The sequence below is a fragment of the Rhinopithecus bieti genome, unplaced genomic scaffold, assembly GCF_001698545.2.
Source record: "Rhinopithecus bieti isolate Rb0 unplaced genomic scaffold, ASM169854v2 scaffold_3057, whole genome shotgun sequence".
In the NCBI taxonomy this organism is placed as follows: domain Eukaryota; kingdom Metazoa; phylum Chordata; class Mammalia; order Primates; family Cercopithecidae; genus Rhinopithecus; species Rhinopithecus bieti.
In genome coordinates, this window is record NW_016803927.1 from 141,324 (window position 1) to 164,022 (window position 22,699).

Genomic DNA, 22,699 nt, shown 5'->3' on the forward strand with positions numbered 1-22,699 from the left:
TTTACTACATTATATTGTGTATTAAAATAGAGATTTCATGTTGAGAAATTTGTTTAGTCTCTCTTTTGCCTTCTAAATGGATTCTTCTCACAATTACATTGAGAAAGGACATAGTTAAAATGCTTACAATCGTCTTCCCATCTAAGCAAGGACTAGGAGTTCAAATGTCATCTCTTAGTGTTTGCTATTGCGTATGGTTGTGCAGTAGATCTATGTAGATTAACTCTTTGAACTGCACCTGACACATAGTAAGGGTGGGTGAATATTAGCTACCCTTTTTTTTTTTATCCACTTGAAAAAGTCTGTGAAGCTGGGTCGTGGTTTACAGTTACAAAGTTCCTTACGTAAGCTAAACATCCAGATCCCTCTGCCCATCCCCGTTTGAAGGGTACTCTTTTTGGATCAGTTGTTCTTCGTTTTATTAGAACTCAAAATGATTATCCTTTGAAATCTGCTCGTTGAGTTCTGTGGAGTAAGGGGATTGGGTGAGGGAAGGGGCAGCCACTAAGGGCTTTGGCACGGTGTGGGGTGTTGGCTCTGCCTTTGCCACCAGCGGGCACCTTGCCTGAGCTAGGGCAGCTGGTAAGATAAACAGTCGCCATGGGGTGAAGAATAGGGAGGGTGTTGTATGTCCCAAGTACTGCAGGACCTGGTACCCTTGTCATCTGACCCGGGGCTCACCACTGTCCGAAGCATCCGTCTCTATTACGTAGCAGGGAGTGTGGGGCTGAGGGAGGCCAAGGGACTGGTCCAGGGTCACCCAGCCTTGTGACAAGTGACCTGTGCTGGCTGCTGAGGGCAGTGTCAACTTGGGCTGGATTTTGCTTTCTGAATCAAAGAACAGCAGAGTAGGCCGTGCACTAGGCCTGGGGTAGGTAGAATTTACTATTGGAACAACTTGGAAGGTGCCTTTGTGACATCACATTCCTTATAACAAGGCCATTTCCATGCTGAAGTCGTAGTTCTGGACTCATAACTCTTTTTTTTTTTTTTTTTTTTTTTTTGAGACGGAGTCTTGCTCTGCCACCCAGGCTGGAGTGCAGTGGCCGGATCTCAGCTCACTGCAAGCTCCACCTCCCGGGTTTTGTACGGCATTCTCCTGCCTCAGCCTCCCGAGTAGCTGGGACTACAGGCACCCGCCTCGTCGCCCGGCTAGTTTTTTTTTGTATTTTTTTTAAGTAGAGACAGGGTTTCACCATATTAGCCAGGATGGTCTCGATCTCCTGACTTCGTGATCCGCCCGTCTCGGCCTCCCAAAGTGCTGGGATTACAGGCTTGAGCCACCGCGCCCGGCCTGGACTCATAACTCTTATCCACATGATCATTGGACGTTCGTGTGGCCATAGTGCACTCTGAGACGTTGCCTACATGCTGTTACCAGTCCGCTTCCATGTCAGTATCAGTTGCTACAAGAAAGATATTTTAATTTTACTATTTAGGTCCAAATGCTGGTAAGTGGCCACTTTGTGGAAAATCAAGGAAGTAGTGTGTGTGTGGAATCATAATGTGTGTGTAGAAACTGCAATTGAAACATTTGCAACATAGGACTCTATTAATGTGACAGACTTTGGGGTGTCTTTTAGGAAATTGGGAGGGTTTTAAAAGGAGAAGTTCAGAAAGTTTTCTAAAAAGATATGGAAGGACCACATCTCATGTGAGGGGAGAGGTTAGTAAAGCCATGGGGATGAAGGACAAGGAGTTGATTGGTTATTAGGAACAAGCCAGAAATCCAAGATCCCATGTAGAACATTTAACTCTAAATACTCCTCAAGCTGTGGGTTTCAAAATAAAATATTATTATAAAGAAATATTTTGAATGAGCTGTCAGTTGTTAATACTACTGTTCTTGCCCTGAGTTGAATATTTATAGCGATTTACTTTGTTGCAGATGACGTATTACAGGAAACATTTTGGGACAGCCCTAGATGTCATGTGCTCTAACCACGGTTGAACAGTATTTTTGTCATTTCTGAGAGGTGATGCGTTCTTTCTTTCCAAGTGGTATATTTCCGCGATCACTGTTCATTTCTGAAAAATAGCATTAACATTGTGTGAAAACGACAAATGAACATTTCTCTCCCATTTATTTTCTTTTCAGAGAGTGATGATCTTCAAAATGAAGACTTTGGAAAATTTTAGGTTCTCCATAGGAACTACGAAAATTGAAGGAAAGAACATTTTCAAAAGAAAATTATTTTGAAAGTATGTTTACAACAAACTGATACTATTGACAGTTTTCTTAAAAACAATAATAAAACACTTTAAGAAGATTGTATTTATGGTAAAAGGAAACTGGACTAACAATGAGGCCAAAGACTTTTCCTGCCACAACTTATTCTGGAAATAGCCGGCAGCGACTGCAGGAGATCCGTGAGGGGTTAAAGCAGCCATCCAAGTCTTCGGCTCAGGGGCTACCCGTGGGCCCAAACAGTGATACTTCCCTGGATGCCAAAGTCCTGGGGAGCAAAGATGCCGCCAGACAGCAGCAGCAGATGAGAGCCACCCCAAAGTTCGGACCTTATCAGAAAGCCTTGAGGGAAATCAGATATTCCTTGTTGCCTTTTGCTAATGAATCAGGCACCTCTGCAGCTGCAGAAGTGAACCGGCAAATGCTGCAGGAACTGGTGAACGCAGGATGCGACCAGGTGGGTACAGACCTCCACAAGGCCATGTGCAGAGGCAGCTATGGGACAGCTGGGGCAGTCAGAATAGTTTGGCAACTACTTGAAGGCTTTGAATTGGTTACTACTTATACAAGTGTTTCTAGGTTAAAAATCCAAGGCCCTTTTAACACATAATTGAACTCACAATTGAAGGTTCTCTGTCTTCTTTCTCTAAAAGGGTCTTTTGAGCTGCTTTTCCTTTTCAGGCAAGATCCAGAAGTTGCTGAGGTCTCCTGAAATTGTAACATGTATTTTTCTGTTCTGTTCTTGTGGAGATGAAAAGGGCTTTCATGCTTAGCCCCTTTTTTTGGGGTGTTTATTTGGGTTATTCTGAGCTGTCGTGGAAAGAGACTGGCTTCGCTTTTCTTGTTTTGGTTTGTGCATTTTTTTTTTTTTCTCGAAATGGGAGGGTTGAGCAACATGCATTGGGTATTCTCTGACTCAGTTTTCTCCTATTTAAAAAAATAGTGTATGTGCTGTTACAGGGGGTGTAACTATTAACATGTTCAGGAAATGAGAAAACTAGAAAGAAAAGCTTGAGAAATTGTCAGAATTGTGGCAACAGTCTCACTTTTTAGTTATTTAGGAGTAAAGGATACATTAGTGGAGATGGCACCAGTTTGTATGTTAATACACAACTTACAGCAATGAGTGTGGTGACTCACACCTGTAATCCCAGCACTTTGGGAGGCCAGACAAGAAGATCACTTGAGGCCAGGAGTTTGAGACCAGCCTGGACAATATAGCGAGACTCCCTGTCTCTACAAAAAATAAAAAAGCTGGACGTGGTGGTGTGCACCTGTAGTCCCAACTACTTGGGATGCTGAGGCAGGCGGGATCGCTTGAGCCTAGGAGTTTGAAGCTGCAGTGAGCCATGATAGCCACTGCACTCCAAGCCTGGTTAACAGAGTGAGACCCTATCTCTGTTTAAAACACACACACACACACACCCCCCCACACCTCATAGCCATACATTTATGATCTCTTAGCAGTTCATATACCTGAATAAAATCCAAGTTCAGGGACAGGACCATATAAAATGGAACTAGTGTCCAACCAGGTAAAAATGTAGTTAGTGAAATGTAACAGGTAAAAACGTAATTGCATTATGAAATGATTCATGAAAGCCAGTGCTTTATTACAATCTGTCATCTTAAAAATTATGGTTGCATGAAGCAGAAATAAGCTAAGTATTTTTGGTGCCTTGGAAAAGTCGTAAGATTTCATGCTCAAAGCACGTTAGAATGGCCCAAGCACTGCCGGTTTCTTAGAAATAACCTAATTACATACTCCTGGTGTTGCAGTCGTAGGAAAAGGCTAACAGTGTTATTTGTTATTTCCAAAACCAATCTCAGTCCTCTTGTAGTTTATTACCGTAGACCTTACATTTCTCAGAGGAGATGTTTGTGAAATGAATCCTGCTATTTTGTAGGGGGCTTCCCTGATACTTTGGGCCATACTGGGATTAACTTGTATGTAGTGAGTGTTGTTATGTTGAGCTGCTTTGATAAAGCACAGGGTCGTGAGTAATGTGGTGCAGAGTGTTTCAGCAGTGAGGCTGACAGCAAAGCCACAGCCATTCTCATTGTGAAAGCATGAAGTTAAATATGCTGCCAAGCACCATCCCTTGACATACAGACCCCAGCAGTTTTCAAAGTAGAAAAGGAGCAGTCCTGGGGAAATCTGGAGTAAGATTGCAGAGAAACTTTCGGGCCAACAGCAGAGCTTAAAATCTTCTCCTGTAAATCACTTGCAGACAAAGGAGGCAAGCCGAGCCCCTGTGTTCTTTGCAGTTGCGTTTCAACTGTGAGAAAAAGAAACAAGTCAAGCAAATAATCCCAAATGCAGGTGGGATCTTATTAGGTAAAATCCATTAGTGATAATTATAGTGCAAGAAGTAATAAAGTCAGGGCTGTTTGCAATACAGAAACACAGAAATACGATAAAAATAAGGATCATGACACCGATGAAGTTTCCATCAGCATTTAATTTATGTTAATTGCTAGCAGAAAGGCCTCCATTTACCGTATTTAATGCCCTTGAAATAATTCAGTCAGTTTGGTGTGTGGTGTTACTTTATAACTTAAAACAGCTGTGCCACCTTTCCCCTCCAACTCCCACTTCTTGGTCTGGATAAAAAATGCATTTGCTTTCAGTCAGGTAGGAAAGTCATTATGTGAACCCAAATAATAAGAGAGAAAAAGATAACAGTACCTTTGGAGTTGTATGTGTCTGTTTGTTAAAAAGATGATTTGAATTCAGTATAATAGATAGAGTTCTTTTTTTTTAAGATGGTGTCTTGCTCTGTCGCCCAGGCTGGAGTGCAGTGGTGTCATCTCAGCTCACTGCAGCCTCGGCTTCTGGGTTCAAGCAATTCTCCTGCCTCAGCCTCCATGTAGCTGGGATTACAGGCACACGACACCACGCCTGGCTAATTTTTGTATTTTTAGCAGAGACAGGATTTCACCATGTTGGCTAGGCTGGTCTCAAGCTCCTGACCTCAAGTGATCTGCCTGCTTCAGCCTCCCAAGGTGCTGGGATTACAGGCGTGTGTCACCACGTCTGGCTGAGAGTTCTGCATCTTTTCCCCCTTTCACTCCTACTGTTTTTTGTTTTGTTTTGCTTTTGAGATGGAGTCTCACTCTGTCACCCGGCTGGAGTGCAGTGGCACGGTCTGGGCTCACTGCAACTTCTGCCTCCCGGGTTCAAGCGATTATCCTGCCTCAGCCTCCCGAGTAGCTGGGACTACAGGCGCCCGCCACCACGCCCGGCTAATTTTTTGTATTTTTAGTAGAGACAGGGTTTCCCCGTGTTAGCCAGGATGGTCTCAATCTCCTGACCTCGTGATCTGCCAGCCTCGGCCTCCCAAAGTGCTGGGATTACAGGTGTGAGTTACCACGCACGCCCAGCCACTCCTACTGTTTTGTTTAAGAGGGTTTTGCTCTATTGCCCAGGTTGGAGTGCAGTGGTGAGGTCACTGCTCACTGAAGCCTCGACCTTCTGGGCTCAAGCAATCCTCCTACCTCAGCCTCCCAAGTAGCTGGGACTACAGATGTGCCACCACGTCTGACCAGTTTTCAAATTTTTTTCTGGAGATGGTATCTCGCTATGTTGCCCAGGCTGGTCTAGAACTTCTGGACTCAAGCGATCCGCCTGCCTTAACCTCCCACAGTGCTAGGATTATAAGTTCAAGCCACCACACCCAGCCTTAACTTTTTATTAAAGTAAAATTTACTTTAAAAAAAGTACACAATTTCTAAGCACACAGCATAGTGAATTTTCACGTATTAAACCCACCCATGTAACTAAGCCTGTTTGAGTATATATATATTTTTTGAGACGGAGTCTCGCTGTGTCGCCCAGGCTGGAGTGCAGTGGCCGGATCTCAGCTCACTGCAAGCTCCGCCTCCCAGGTTTACGCCATTCTCCTGCCTCAGCCTCCCAAGTAGCTGGGACTATAGGCGCCCGCCACCTCACCTGGCTAGTTTTTTTGTATTTTTTAGTAGAGACGGGGTTTCACTGTGTTAACCAGGATGGTCTCAATCTCCTGACCTCGTGATCTTCCCGTCTCGGCCTCCCAAAGTGCTGGGATTACAGGCTTGAGCCACCACGCCCGGCCGTTTGAGTATATTTTTAATTAAAATACTTTAAAATGGAAATTTCTGGAAAAAGTAAAAAACTTTAGGGTATTTTCTGTGTAAGGTTATAACGTGTATGTCAAGTGATATGTTTATTAATCTTTTGCACATAAATTACTGAAGACTTAAGAAAATTCCTGTAGAATAAAAGCTAGGCCACTAGATTAATATTTCTTATGGGAGGAGCTGCTCTTTAAATATAGATTTAAGGAATCGGAAAGGTAAGTCTTTTCGTTATGGGTATCATATTTTGAGCGTCGGATAGTTATTGGCATAAGTGACCATTTAAATTTGCATTTAAGTATGCAAAACATTTCTGTTCCACGGAAGCCTGGGACTTGTTTTCTCTGTCCGGTTGCAGTGGAGCATCTGCATGGTGTGGGTAGGGGGGTGTCATCAGCTCACTGCACTCCCTGCTCTTAATTATGGCCCTCAGGATGGTGCCTATGAGTCCTGTGAGAATGAGTTTCCAATTCAGTAACTCCCAGGGGAGGCCCATGGCCCCTGGACCCCTCAGAATAGCAAAGCACTTTGTCACATGGTGCCCTCTGGGAGGACTTTCTTTGGATGCGAGTGAGGACTTTCTTTGGATGCGAGGACTAGGAAGGGGTTCTGCTTTCCTTGAGAAACTGGCATGTACTTTTTCTCGTGGCCGGCCTGTATCCTGCCTGTCCACCCTTCCTCTGATCTGCTGAGGGGTGCCCAGTCTGTGGCTCAGCGTTGATACATTGTCCTGGTCCTGAATATCGTGTCAGCTGTAATTTCCTAATCCTGATTAATCCAGTTCTTTCCCCCACTTTATCATGTTTAAGTGATTTAAAACTTCAATGGAATGAGGGTAGGGAAGAAATGTAAATAAACAAACAAACAGATAAACTGATTATATTAGACCAAATAAGGAAAGGCATAAAGAAGACAGCCAGTGGTCAGGATGTGCACTGAGAGGCAGGCTTCCTGAGAACAGTGGCCACGCCAGCCTGTCAGTGAATCAGGGGCGATCTGCTTAATAAGAAAAGGGATTGAATTCTTCACATTCTCAAGCCAAAACGTGCAGAAAAAGCAAGCCTTCTCCACTCACCATACAAATGCAGACCCAGGCCTTTGCCAACCTAGATAGCACTGCAAAGGGGTGAGACCCTCTGGGGCACGTGGGGTCTCACAGGAATGAGGACTGGTGTTGGCAGAGGCCCTGTGTGTGACACTGTCCTAAGCATTTGCCATGTGTCATCTCCTCAGAACAGTACAGCAGTGGGAGATGGGTTCTAGTTGGCCTAATGTTTTAGAAGAAACTGGCTGAGGACATGGAAACGTGTCAGGCAGGTGACTCAAGCTCTCCCCTGCTTCCTGGAGCCCTTCCTGACCTGCATGCAGGGTCTTTGTCAGATGTACCCTTCACACATCCAGAACGAGCGACAGGTCTGAGGAAGGAGTTCAGTACTTCGGCAGAGTGGCCATTTCGCTCTCCATCTTTGATGTCCAGTGTGTGTATTGCTAGCTCATCGCTGGATAGCTGCTGCTGCCTTTTTAAGTTCCGTGGATATTTCAACCTAAAAGGAAGAGACTGAGGCAAAATTAATAGAAGTAGAGAGTTTATTTGGGCCAAGCTTGAGGACTGCAACCCTGGAGCATAGATTCAGGTTGCCCTGGACACACACTCTGATGAGCCGCAGTTACAGGTGAATTTTTACTCCAGCCTGGGTGACAGAGTGAGGTCTCATCTCAAAAAACAAACAAATAAATATAAATAAAGGCAAAAAGGGGGCAGGGAGTGGGCTGAAACAAAGTTGTTTGTGAGGAATTCTCATTGGCTTACACAAATAACATTGATTTAGTGATTGGTATACATCGTCAAGCTGTAGGGTGTGGGTTATAGTGTCCAGTGTGGCATTATTAGGTTAATTTATAGCTACTTGTGGCAACAGCAGGCAGTTTCAAAAGGTGAACACGTGGCCAGGTGCGCTGCCTCACGCCTCTAATCCTACCACTTTGGGAGCCTGAGATGGGCAGATCATGAGGTCAGGAGATCAAGACCATCCTCGCTAACACGGTGAAACCCTGTCTCTACTAAAAATACAGAAAAATTAGCCAAAAAAATTGGGCATGGTGGCAGGTGCCTGTAGTCCCAGCTACTCGGGAGGCTGAGGCAGGAGAATGGTGTGAACCCAGGAGGTGGAGCTTGCAGTGAGCCGAGATCTGGCCACTGCACTCCAGCCTGGGCAACAGAGTGAGACTCCGCCCCCCAAAAAAAAAAGTGAGCACAAGCCTCAAGGGGGAAGTAGAATGTGATTGTTCTCTCAGTTTAATGTTTCTCTGGGCCCAGTAATTTAAAAGGACTCCAGATTCCTCAGATAAGAATTCTTTTCTCATTTCCATCCTCATAGGGGTTGCTTCTCTTTTCCCTCATGTCTGTGGGGCATGGGGTTTCTCAGGGTCCCTCTCCTCTCCTCTCATTCCCTGGGCATCCATACATGGCTGCCTGCCACGTCCCTGGCAGCTGGCCAGCCTGACTCCCGCCTTGGCTCTGCTGCAGCTTCCAGGGCCTCCCAGGCCCTGGTCTTATCCTCCGCACATGCTACCCTCTACAGAGGAGCTCTCTGCAGTGTCTCAGCCACACAGCATGGCCTCCCAGACAGCTCTTCCCACCTGCTTGCTTTGGGGCTCTCTGACGCATGATTTTGTTGGCTGGAAGTATCACCACCTATCTGGATTCTAGTATCTGCTGTGATTCCACTCAGATTCCTTTTTACACAGGCTCTTCCACCTGGATACGAGCTGTTCCTATTCAAACTTCCATAGTAAGGGACATTTCTTTTTCTTTTTCTTTTTTTTTGTTTTTTTGAGACACGTCTGTCGCCCAGGCTGTAGTGCAGTGGGGCAACCTCGGCTCACTGTAGCCTTGACCTCCTGGGCTCAAACAGTTCTCTGCCTCAACCTCCCAAGTAACTTGAGATCACAAGCTAATTTTTCTATTTTTTGTAGAGGCAGGGTTTCACCATGTTGCCCAGGGTGGTCTCGAACTCCTAGTCAGAAGAGATACGCCCGCCTCAACCTCCCAAAGTGCTGGGATTACAGGCATGGGCCACCATGCCCAGCCAGAAATTTCTTTCTTTCTTTCTTTCTTTTTTTTTGAGATGGAGTTTCGCTCTTATTGCCCAGGCTGGAATGCAGTGGCTCTATCTCGGCTCACTGCAACCTCCGCCTTCCAGATTCAAGGGATTCTCCTGCCTCAGCCTCCCAAGTAGTTGGGATTACAGGCGTGCGGCGCCACGCCCAGCTAATTTTGTATTTTTAGTAGATATGGGGTTTCACTATGTTGGTCAGGCTGGTCTTGAACTCCTGACCTCAGGGGATCCACTGACCTCAGCCTCCTGAAGTGCAGGGATTATAGGTGTGAGCCGCCTCATCTGGCCTCAGAAATTTATTTCTAACCCCAAGGATGCTCCATGCGTTGGGCATTGTGTTGTCAGATTGTCGTGCTCCAGTCTTGCTTTCCCTGTCTCAGGCAGCGTCTCTGGGGGCCTGGATCTTGGGAGTTTATCCGTCTGTGCCCACAAGGCCTCCCACGCTGCAGAGCGTGTGCTCCTTTGTGAAGTTTCTGTGTACTAGTCCAGCCAAAACCCTCACCTCCGTTGTCAGACCCTGGAAAAGATGCTAACCAGAAGTGCAGATCTCCTCGGGATTTTATTTGACTTAATTCTAACAACATGCATCACCAAGAAAGCTACAGAGAAATGGTAACACTAATCTCCCAGCCCTTTGTCTTGGTGACAAGATCCTGCCCCAGGATTGCTTCATTGTGATAAAGATAGTTTGCTAATGAAAAAGATAAAAGGAATTTAGATAACATGTACATTTCCTCTTTCTCCCTTCCTCTGGAAAGGGAACCACCGTTTGGTGTTACTGAACATATTAATAAGAGGAGAAGGAAGAAAGAAACACTTAAGTTCAGGAATGTCGGTCATGTAACAGGAAATTGTATTACAATGGCTTTTGGGTGTAGCAGCTCCTTGCCTTTTTCCCTTTTCTTTTCTTAGTGACTTTCACATTAATTTTGGCTCTTCCATAAGGCACACCACGTACCTTTTTAATGGAGGGTTTTAAATTACTTTCACAAAACACAAGCAAAGCATACCCCTCTGTGTCATAATCCCCCCCAACCTGAAGCTCCTAGTTTTTGTTTGTTTTTGTTTTTGTTTTCTTGAGATGGAATCTCGCTCTGTTCTTAGGCTGGAGTGCAGTGGGGGGATCTCAGCTCATTGCAACCTCCGCCTCCCGGGTTCAAGCGATCCACCATGCCTCAGTCTCCCGAGGAGCTGGGATTACAGGCATGCGCCACCATGGCCTGCTAATTTTTTTGTATTTTTAGTAGATATGAGGTTTCTCCATGGTGGTCAGGCTGGTCTAGAACTCCGACCTCAGGTGATCCGCCTGCCTCGGCATCCCGGTAAGACTGCTGTTAACGTGTTGGTATAAAACTGGACAACTTTTGTCTAATTACAAAAATAGATAAAAGCTTTGCACAGTGGCAGTGTCATAGTCATTGAGGTTTATCCAAGGTGCAATTATTGCTAATTGGAAACTTTCCAATACCCCACCATGACAACTTGAAATGTAGTCAGCACTGGCAATTTTTGACAGTCTCTACAGAGACTGAAAAGAAAAAGAGATATAATAGGTGGCTTGCAGTGACTCACACCTGTAATCTCAACACTCTGGTAAGCTGAGGCAGGAGGATTGCTTGAGCTTATAAGTTCAAGGCCAGCCTGGGCAACATAACAAGGCCCTGTCTATTTTTTTAATTTAAAAAAAAGATGGAATTATATATTAAACTATATAATATACCCCACACACATTTTGTGTAACAGAATTGAGGCCTTGTGGTCCATCAGGTCACTCCAGTCCGTTCTCCTCGGAAGCACCTCATGCACTGGCCTCTCCTGCCCCGCCCCGTACAGGCTCCACCTTTGCTCCTGGGATCTTGGTGGCTCCTGGCTGCCCCTCCTGCGTCTTTCTCCAACTTTCCCTGCACAGTACCGTCCTCAGTCTGATTTGTTTTTTGAGACAGGGTCTTGCTTTGTCGTCCAGGCTGGAGTGCAGTGGCATGATCATGGCTTACTGCAGCCTCGAACTCCTGGGCTCAAGCAATCCACCCAAGTAGCTGGGACTACAAACGTGGGCCACCGTGGCTGGCCCCCCTCATTCTGAAAAGGGAAGATTCTATCATATCCCTTCTGGAAACCTTTTCTCTGGCCTTGAGATGGTGCCCGGGAACTGGCAGGCAGGGCCCACCTGTAGCCGCAGGATCCCACCTCCTGGCAGGCCCACCCTGGCCCTACCCACCCTGGTCCTGACCACCGTGGCCCTGCCTGCCCTGGCCCTCCCTGCCCTGGCCCTGCCCACTCTGTCTGTCTCTCAGGCTGCCCAGTGCTGGCCCCTCTGCGGGACCAGGCCCACTTCTCCCTCAGGGCTCATCTTTGGGTCTGTGATTCAGGAAAGCCTTTTCTGAGCCCCCAGTCAAAATTAGGTCCCTCTGTTCTCTCCCATGACACCATAATTTTCTCCCCCAGTGTTTAGTAGTTGTGTGTCTCCCTGTGTAGATTTTAAGGCCTGTGAGACAGTGACTTTGTTCTAGTCGCCACTTTCTGAGACCTAGAACTGTGCAAGCTCTCAAAAACCCGTGACAGACAAGCACAGAGACAAGCATTACATCATAAACATTTTCATTCCATTAAATAGTCTTTTTAAATATGATTTATTTTTTATTATTTTTTTGGGGATGGAGTCTCACTGTGTTGCCCAGGCTGGCGTGCAGTGGTACGATCTGGCTCACTGAAACCTCCCCTCTTGGGTTCAAGCGATTCTCCCCCATCAGCCTCCTGAGTAGCTGGAATTACAGACACCCGCCATCATGTGTGGCTAATTTTTGTATTTCTGTAGAGATGGGGTTTCACCATGTTGGCCAGGCTGGTCTTGAACTCCTGACCTTAGGTGATCCACCTGCCTTGGCCTCCCGAAGTGCTGAGATTACAGGCCTGAGCCAACACACCCGGCCCTGAAATATGATTTTTAACATCTGCATTGTATTCCATTGTTCAAATAGATGTCCCATAATTTATTGTAAAGAGCTGGTCATGAACATTTTTCTACATACAATCTTATGGATATCACTGATTTCCTTAGAATACATTTTAGGAATGGAATTACTAGGGTAAATGTTGAGAGCATTTTTACTGTTCTTATTTGTATTGCCAAATGGGTTTTTAAAAATCATTCAATTGAATTTATACTTCCAACCTGCCAACAAAGAATGTTATCACTACTACTACTAAAAACTAGAAGCAACTGTCAGTGTAATAGTTGGCTTTGTTTTGTTTTGTTTTGAGACAGAGTTTTGCTCTGTCGGCCAGCCTGGAGTGCAGTGGCACCATCTGGACTCACCGCAACCTCCGTGTCCCGGGTTCAAGCGATTCTCCTGCTTCAGCCTCCTGAGTAGCTGGGGTTACAGGCGCCAGCCACCATGCCGGGCTAATTTTTGTATTTTTAGTACAGACAGGGTTTCACCATCTTGGCCAGTCTGGTCTTGCACTCCTGACCTCGTGATTCACCCGCCTTGGCCTTCCGAAGTACTGGGATTACAGGCATGAGCCACTACGCCTGGCTTCATTTTTGTATTTGTAGTAGTGACGGGGTTTCGTCGTGTTCGCCAGGTTGTTATCAAACTCCTGACCTCACAAGATCCACCTGCCTCAGCCTCCCAAAGTGCTGGGATTACAGGCGTGAGCCACTGCGCCAGGCCAAAAGCCCATTTTAACATGAAAGTGGGTCCAGCCTCAGGCACTTAATAAGAGCCTCCCCACTCACCTCCAAAATGAGAGCTTTCTGGTACTTAAAGCTGGAAAACCATTACCACTTTCTATTATCACACACATCCATTGCTGCAATTAAGAATACAAAGCCCACTTTGGGAGGCTGAGGGGGGGTGGATCATCTGAGGTCAGGTGTTCAAGACCACTCTGGCCAACATGGTGAAACCCGTCTCTATTAAAAACTAGCCAGGCGTGGGTGGCACACGCTTGTAGTCCCAGCTACTCAGGAGGCTGAGGCACGAGAATCACTTGAACTTGGGAGGCAGAGGTTGCAGTGAGCCAAGATCGCGCCACTGCACTCCAGCCTGGGCGACAGAGCAAGACTCTGTTCCCCCAGAAAAGGGGGAGGGGAGCTGTTGAGGAAATACCTTTTCTCTGCTCCCTGAGTGACTGACTTCTGTGAGTGGCGCAGGCCCTAGGTGGACTCTTAAGAATCACTGGCTACTCATGTGCTGTGGTGTTGGTCCCTGCAGCTCTTTGCCCTCCTCTGCCAGCAACCTTCTCTTCTGTCCCAGTGTGCAGTACAGATCTTAGCATTTTTTATGTGGGCTGTAACCTGAAAAATATTGGAGCTCATAAGTATTGTTCACTTAATGCCTGTTGTGTCACACCAAACGATTTACTGCTAAGATCCTTTGCTGTCATGTGGTTGTAGAGATCTAGGCGGGAAGTTGTGTACAGTCAAGATTGGTGGTTTTTGTTGCCTGGAACCCCAGCTTTGCCTGGCTTGATGGTTGGGGTCCTGGGAGAGGGGCTCTGAGTTCTGGGTCTCCAGTCTGCATGCAGTTCTCTGTGGGGGCTTCATTTAAACTGTTTCTGTCATTGCCAAAGCATTTGTGGATGTAAATAGAGAAAACCAACAAGGAAATTGAATGTTTTATGACATTTAGCAATGCTCTCTTTTAGAATTACTTTTAATGGGGTTATGATGAATTTCAAAATTAACAACAAAAAAAATGCCACATCCATTATCATAGTCACTACCCAGCATCTCTTTATTTTGGCCTTAAAATTTACTGGCCAGAAATTCATAGCTCTTGAAATGAAACTACATTCATCATGCAATGTTTTATATATTAGGTTTTACTCGTTTTAGATTTCTTTTCTTGCTTTTGTTTTGTTTTGTTTTAGTTTGTTCTTGTCAATAGAGATGGAGTCCTGCTGTGTTTCTCGGCCTGGTCTGAAACTCCTGGCCTCAAGTGATCCTCCCGCCCTGGCCTACCAAAGTGTTGGGATTATAGGTGTGAGCCCCTGTGCTCAGCCCCATCTTAGATATAGTTATTTTGTAGTACTGTATTTAGAAGGGAGATTATTTTCATAGTTAAATTTTTACAATTTGTAATCTTCTGTAATTGACTCATTTGTTAGTGGATGCCTTTTTTTCCATAAGAGTTCTTGATGACTTTCCTGTACTGTGGGAAACGGCAGGAAATTCTTCTCCCCTCTGTACCCTCCCCCAGCAATGAGCCTAGCTGTGTAGGCTCCGCAGCGGCCCCAGGTGTCAGAAGCAGATAGAAGCACTAAATCAAGCTGCTGGTAGCCGATCCCACTGCAGAGGCCTAACCCCCAGTGGTAGAATAAGAAGGATGCTGGAGATGAGCGGGCTGTGGTGGCACGGCAGTCCACAGTGTCATCAGGAATAGGCACCTTCTCTCTCTCTCTGCCACCCTTAGCAAGCGACTCCATCTTGGCGTGCACCAGGTGACACCTCTGCAGTGGTGTTCCAGGTCTGAACCAGGGAAGGATGCGCTGGCTCTGGCTCTTTGTCAGGGAGCTTCCCCAACACCTCCCCGGTCATGACCCAGTTACTTGGTCACGGGAGTTTAAGCAGCTTTGGAAATGTGTACTTCAGCTGGGCATATGGCCACCCCTAACGCAACTGGGCACTGTTAGTAAGGAAGAAAGGGAGGCTGGACCTTGGTTAGAAAGCCATAGTGTAGCCGTGTGTCACCTTGGCTGTGTCACCAGGGCCTACCATGCACCTTCTGAGCCTCAGGATTCCTCATCCACACACTTGGGATGATAATTGCTCCTGTGTTATGAGTTGTCCCGCTGACCAGAAAGAATGTAAAGTAACTGGCCCGTGATTGGTATGCAGAGGTGGCAGTCCAACCACAGTGCCATGTGTCATTAGTGCTCAGAAACTTGTGAAGATGCTGGAGAGCTGGGCTTCCTGGTGCTGTGACGTGCTTTACTGAAATAATAAGATCGTTGTCCTACCAGCCTGGGTGCGACTGGTCCCCTGTCCCACAGAAATCACATGGAGAAGATTTGCTCAAACTTGTGGAATGTGTGTGTCCTTGTGGTTTTGATATATATTTGGGTGGTTTTGACATTAGAAGAATTACTAATCATGTAATAGAAATAAAAGTTGTTTTGTACAAAAGTAAATGATTAACAGTGACAAATTTCTCCAGCCAAGAAGTACACTTTTAATGTAAATTGGAAGTGACTTCATTTGGCTTATAAAAGCTTTTAGTCAGCAGAGAGCTGTTGCAAAGCTAGTGGCATTTGGCATCTAGGAGGCCCAAGAATGTGGCCAAGTGTAGTGGAACAAATTGTACTCTGTGCCGGCTGTCAACGTTGGAGACGCTTAGAAGAGCCTTCAGTGATACCGTGTGTGTCTCTGTCACCTTCTGTTTCTTCTCCATGCCACATGGCTACACTCAGCTCTGCTGCTTTGGCGTTTCCACTGCTTTTCTGGAGTTTGAGGCTGGAAATGTTATAAGAAGCCCCGCCCTGTGGCTGGGTCTTTCTGCACTGAACTCGGTGTGTTTGCTTCCAGTCTTCCCATCACATCTCTTCCTCTCTGTCTGAGGTCACAGTAGGAAGAGAAATCGAATCAGCAGGGACTCCGCTGACCCTTCCTTTCAGGATTTCCTTGGTAGTTTCCAAATTCTTTCTCTACACCAGGAAGGTGTGTTCTCTTCCCCCCGCCCCCCGTCCCTTATTCTCTCCCATCCTCCCCGTTTCTCTTTCTCAACCCGGTCTGGGAGTCGTTTCTAACGAAAGGTTCCTAGCTCACGTTGTCTCTGGCTCTAGGCTCCACTTCCTGCCTTTCTGTTAATGAGTCCTTTCTTCAGTGGCCTTTTTTTTTTTCTTGTGTCTTTGCTGCTAACACCCTGCTCTGCTATACCTGGATTCTCCCTGACCCAGTAATTCCCCCGGTGAACTTTTCCTGAATGGCAAGTCCCTTGGTAACTACTGTCCTGACCGTCCTCTTCCAATCTGATCTCCACTTATTTCTCGTACCGGCCCAGCCTCCCTGTTCTCATTGGGTCTGCCCTCTGCACCTCCCCTGCCACCAGGCTGTGAGATTATCTCCCACACTGGATTCGCTCATGCTGTTGCCCCCCAGAGTGCACTGCCCAGCCAGCCATGGTCCACCCTTCGAGTCCCACTTCCACGACCCATCCTTGTGGCCTTGTACAGCCATTCATCCGAGTGCCTGCTAAGTTCTTTCTTTTCTGAATTCCCATTTGTGTCAATATCATCCAGGGAACTGTGGTAGGTCTCTCAGCATCTTAGGGATTATTTAGGGGTGTCCAGTCTTTTCCGTGGGCCACAATAGAAGAAGAAGAATTGTCATGGACCACACATAAAATACACTAATACTAACGATAGCTGATGAGCTTTAAAAAAAAAAAAAAAAAGGCCGGGCGTGATGGCTCACACCTGTAATCCCAACACTTGGGGAGGCTGAGGCAGGCGATTGCTTGAGGCCAGGAGTTCCAGGCCAGCTTGGCCAACGTGGCAAAACCCCATCTCTACTAAAAGTACAAAAGTTCGTCAGGCGTGGTGGTGGGCGCTGTAATCCCAGCTACTCAGGAGGCTGAGGCAGGAGAATTGCTTGAACCCAGGATGCGGAGGTTGCAATGAGCCGAGATCGCACCATTGCACTCCAGCCTGGGAGACAGAGCGAGACTCTGTCTCAAAAAAATGTATAAAAAGTGGTAAGCCGTAAGAGCAGAGCAGAGATCAGTTTGTGTGTGAATCTAGTCAAACTGCAGCACATAGCTCTCACCTGTAAAACAGAGTACCTAACCCATTAGAATGCACATGGAGAAAACAGGGAAAGTGAGACCTTAGGAACTAAGGCAGTCAGTAGCACTGGGAGGAACCAGATGTTGGCTTTAGCAGACAGCACATTTAAACAGCTATCATTAAATGGTTAAAATGACAAATTTTGTTAGTTTTTGAAACAATTTTTTAAAAAAAGGTATTAAAAATATGTTCAGAGAATGAAAGGGGAATGTATCAGAATTAAGAGAAAATACAGGGTTAGTGAATGCACAGACAGAAAATCTTTTATTAGTCAGGGTCTTGCTCTGTCACCCGGACCACAGTGCGGTGGGTGCCATAACAGCTCACTGCAGCCTTCCTGGGCTCAAGCAATCCTCCCATCTCAGCTTCCGAAATAGCTGTGACTACAGGCACGCTTTGCCATGCTCAGCTCACTTTTTAACTTTCTTGTAGAGATAGGGTCTCACTGTTTTGCCCAGGCTGGTCTCAAACTCCTAGGCTCAAGTGATCCCCTGCTCCCCGCCCACCGCCCCTGTTCCCAAAGCGCTGGAATTACAGGCATGAGCCACCACACCCAGCCCCAGACAGGAAATCTTTACAGAGAAATGGCAACTACAAAAATGGAAACTCTAAGCTGAAAAGTAAAATAAGTGAAAAAAATTTTACTGGCTACATGGTATCAACATAACAGTAGGTATGGCAATAGAAAGAACCAGTAAACTGGTTTAGGTATTTCCTATTCCAAAAATCATAGAAAAAAATTGAACAGAAATGAACAGAAATCTCAGTGAGTTGTGGGATAATATGAGATTGTCCAGTATATGTGAAATTGGAACCCAAAAAGACGAATAGAAAGGAAATACCTAAACATTTGACACAGTAATAGCTAAAAGCTTCCCAAATGTGGTGAAAAGCATTCATGTACAGATCTAAGACGCTTCATAAACCAAGAGCAGGACGGACACAGAGGAAACAACTCCTAGGCCTAGCATATTTAAGCTAATGAAAGCCAAAGGTAAAGACAAAATCTTGAAAGCACCCAGAGAAAAAAGACGTTACGTACAGAAAAATGATAAGATTAAAAGCTCACTTCTCATCAGACAGTATAAAAGCCGAATATATTGAAATGACACATTCAAAGGGCTGAAGAAAAAAGTACACCAAGTATTTTATATCTAGCAAAACTGTCCTTCAGAAATGAAAGTGTTGTAAAGACATTTCCAGGGGAACAAAAATCCAAGAAAATTTGTTACCAGGGGACCTGTATTAAAAGAAATACTAAAGGGGTAGGGGTATGGGGGGGAAATGCTAAAGGATATACAGGAAGGAATGAAGAGCACTAAAAATAGTAGCTATCAATAAGTATAAAATACTAATTTATTTTTCATTTTCTTGTAATCTCTTTAAAAGACATCAGTATTTAAAGTAAAAACACTTTATTGATAGGTTTATGATACCTATAGATCTGATATACAACACTATGAGTTGGGAGAGTTAAGTGGAAATATATTATTGCTGAGTTCCTTTTCTAGTGTAACTCAAAATTAACATTTAAGTAGGTTGTTGATATAGTTTGGATATTTGTCCCCACCCAAATTTCATGTTGAAATGTAACCCCCAGTGTTGGAGATAGGCGTGGTGGGACTAGATCATGGAAGTAGATTTCTTTCTTTCTTTTTTTTTTTTTTTGAAGCAGAGTCTAGCTCTTTCGCCCAGGCTGGAGTGCAGTGGCTCGATCTCAGCTCAGTCCAACCTCCCCTTCCCTGTCCCAGGTTCAAGCGATTCTTCTGCCTCAGCCTCTTGAGTAGCTAGGATTACAGGTGTGTGCCACCATGCCCTGCTAAGTTTTGTATTTCTAGTAGAGACGGGATTTCAGCATGTTGGCCAGGCTGGTCTCGAACCCCTGACCTCAGGTGATTTGCCTGCCTCGCCCTCCCAAAGTGCTGAGGTTACAGGCATGAACCAGCATGCCCAGCCATGGGGATAGATTTCTTACAAGTAGTTTAGCACCACCCTCTTGCTGCTGTCCTCAAGGTAGTGAATTCTCATGAGGTCTGGTTGTTTAAAAGTGTGTGGCACCTCCCCCTGCCCTCTTGCTCCTGCTTAATCATGTGATGTGTCTGCTCCTACTTTGCCTCCATGGGTAAAAGCTCCCTGAGGCCTTCCCAGAACCCGAGAAAATGCTGGTACCATGCTTGTACAGCCTGCAGAACCATGAACCAGTTAAACCTCTTTTCTGTATAAATTGCCCAGCCTCAGGTATTTTTTTTTTTTTTTGGAGCGGAGTCTTGCTCTGTCACCCAGACTGGAGTACAGTGGCCGGATCTCAGCTCACTGCAAGCTCCGCCTCCTGGGTTTACGCCATTCTCCTGCCTCAGCCTCCGGAGTAGCTGGGACTACAGGCGCCCGCCACGTCGCCCGGCTAGTTTTTTGTATTTTTTAGTAGAGACAGGGTTTCACCGTGTTAGCCAGGATGGTCTCGATCTCCTGACCTCGTGATCCGCCCATCTCGGCCTCCCAAAGTGCTGGGATTACAGGCTTGAGCCACTGCGCCCGGCCAGGTATTTCTTTACAGCAATGCAAGAATGGCCTAATACAATTGTAGTGAGTTAAAAGTGTTTATTACCACACCTGTAATCTCAGTATTTGGAAGGCTGAAGTGGGCAGATCACTTGAGCTCAGGAGTCTGAGACCAGCCTGGGCAACATGGTGAAACCCCATCTCTACAAAAAATACAAAAAAAATTAGCCAGGCATGGTGGTGCACATCTGTAGTCCCAGCTACTTGGGAGGCTGAAGTGGGAGGATGGCTTGAGCCTGGGAGGTGGAGGTTGCGGTGAGCCATGATGGTGTCAGTATACTCCAGCCTGAGCCATAGAGCCAGATCCTGTCTCAAAAAAAAGTGTATTACCATCTTTAGAGCAACCACTAAAATCTAATTCGAAGAGACAGAGCTAGAGAGCCAATAGAGGAGTTAAAATGGAATGCTAAAAAAAAAAAATAATAATACGTGACAAATAGGAATAGCAGGCCTAAATAGTAACATTCACTGGAAAGGGATTCAGCACCTTAATCAAAAGGCAAAGAATATGGGAGTGAATAAAAAGCTAAGTGCAAGTATATGCTGTCCACATGAGACATATTTTAAATACGAGGACACAAATAGACTGAAAGTAAAAAGCTGGAAAACAATATGCCATGCAGTGGCAATGTTAATATCAGACAGTACCCTCCGAGATGAGGAATATGGTTGGCCCTCCATATCTGTGAGTTTCGCATCTGCAGATTCAACCAATTGCTGATAGAAAATTTAAAAAACAAACAAAATACCCCACCACCAACAAAAGATAACAGTACAACAATAAAAATTAAAAAAAAGTATAGTGTAACTATTTACATAGTGTTTACATTATATTCAGTATTATAACTAATCCAGACATGGTTGAAAATATATGGGAGGATATATGTAGGTTATATGCAGATACTACTTCATTTTATATGAGACTTGATAATTCTGGGATTTTGGTATTTGGCGGGGATCCTGAAACCAATTTCTCATAGATGCTTAGGAACAACTGTATTACTCAAGGCAAAGAGGGGCACTTCATAAATAGAAGGGTCAGCAGATCCGGAAAATGTAGTAGTGAGTATGCCTAAAAGCAAAGCTTCAAATTATATGAAGCAAAGTATATGTAGCAAGAGCTAAAGGAGATATGGGTAGATACACAGTCATACTTGGCAATTTTAATACCCTCCTCAATGGTTGATAGAAAAGTAGACAAAAATATCGGTAAGGATATAGGAGACTTGAACAACATTATGAGCCACTTTATTTAATTGACATCCATAAAAGGCCACACTCAATATGTGAAGAATACAGTCTGTCCCTCCCTCCCTTGTTCCCTCCCTCGCTCCCTTCCTTCCCTCCTTCCTTCTTTCCTCTTCCCACCCCTTCTCCATCACTCTCTCTTTTATTTTGGATTAAGGGGTACACGTGCAGGTTCATTAATACAGGAAAACACCTGTTTCGGGGGTTTGATGTACAGACCATTTTGTCACCCATAGTACTCCATAGTTACTTTTTCTGATCTTCGCATTCCTCCCACCCCACATTATTTTCAAATGCACATAGAATGTTCAGAAAGACAGACTATAACATATAGAACAAGTGGGCCAGGTGCAGTGGCTCACGCTGGTAATCCCAGCACTTTGGGAAGCCGAGACGGGTGGATCACCTGAGGTCAGGAGTTTGAGACCAGCCCGACCAACATGGGAAAACCCCGTCTCTAGTAAAAATACAAAACTTGGCCGGGCGCGGTGGCTCACGCCTGTAATCCCAGCACTTTGGGAGGCCGAGGTGGGTGGATCACAAGGTCAGGAGATCGAGACCATCCTGGCTAACACGGTGAAACCCTGTCTCTACTAAACAAACAAAAAAAAAATTAGCTGGACGTGGTGGTGGTGCCTGTCATCCCAACTACTCGGGAGGCTGAGGCAGGAGAATGGTGTGAACCCGGGAGGCAGAGCTTGCAGTGAGCCGAGATCGTGCCACTGCACTCCAGCCTGGGCGACAGAGTGAGACTCCGTCTCAAAAAAAAAAAAAAAGCATAGAACAAGTTTCAGTAGATTTTCAGAGATTGAAATCTTGCAGAATATGTTCTTTGTCCACAAAGAAATTATAAAAAATAATTTTGTTTATTTTTAGACCGGATCTTGCTCTGTCACCCAGGCTGGAGTGCAGTGGTGCAAACACGGCGCATTGCAGCCTTGACCTCCTGGGCTCAAGCGATTCTCCCACCTCAGCACCACAAGTAGCTGGGACTATAGGCATGCACCACCATGTGTGGCTAATTTTTTTTTTTATTTTAGCAGAGAAGAGGTCTTGCAGTGTTGCCCAGGCAGGTCTCAAACTCCTTAGCTCTAGCAATCCTCCCACCTTGGCTTCGCAGAGTGCTGGGAGGGATTACAGGTGTGAGCCACCACACCCAGCCAGAGAAAGAATTTTCAAAAGCCCTAAATATTTGGATATTAACTCACTTCCAAGTAACTCATGAATCAAAGAAGGAATCACAAAAGAAATTATGAAATATTTTTATTTGAATAATTAAAATATACATTAAAATTTCTGGGATTTGGGTAAATTGGTGGACACTTTAAAGTGATTTGGCTAAAGAAAAGAAATAAAGAGAACAAACTAGAGAACGTCGATTAGGTTCTTTGAAAAGATCAATAAGATTAATAAACTTCTAGCTAAACTTGTGAAAGGGAGAGAAAGGAAAGAAGGAAGAAAAAAAAACCCAAACCCACAGTGAAAACAAATAACCAATTTCAGGAGTGGAGGGACACTACTATGCATTCTAGAGACATTTAAAAGAATATAAGGGAGGATACAAACAACACATTTGTTGGCCAATGCATTTGCCTACTTTGAAATAGACAAATTTCTTGAAAGACGAATATTACTTTTTTTTTTTTTTTTTTTTTTTTTTTTTTTTTTTTTTTTTTTTTTT

The 22,699-nt window shown here is 45.1% G+C and overlaps 1 protein-coding gene across 3 annotated transcripts in view; it reads left to right on the forward strand.

Annotated features, from left to right (window-relative positions):
• Positions 1 to 22,699, forward strand: part of LATS2 (large tumor suppressor kinase 2) — a 98,172-nt gene that overhangs the window by 14,752 nt on the left and 60,721 nt on the right. For 2 of the 3 annotated variants that reach the window (XM_017859147.1, XM_017859135.1), the window contains exon 2: positions 2,099 to 2,645. In XM_017859147.1, the coding sequence (XP_017714636.1) occupies positions 2,304 to 2,645 (342 nt within the window). In that variant the 5' untranslated portion in view covers positions 2,099 to 2,303. Of the gene's footprint in view, positions 1 to 1,955; positions 1,977 to 2,098; positions 2,646 to 22,699 lie in introns of those variants that run through there. The other variant, XM_017859143.1, reaches the window with a different exon arrangement.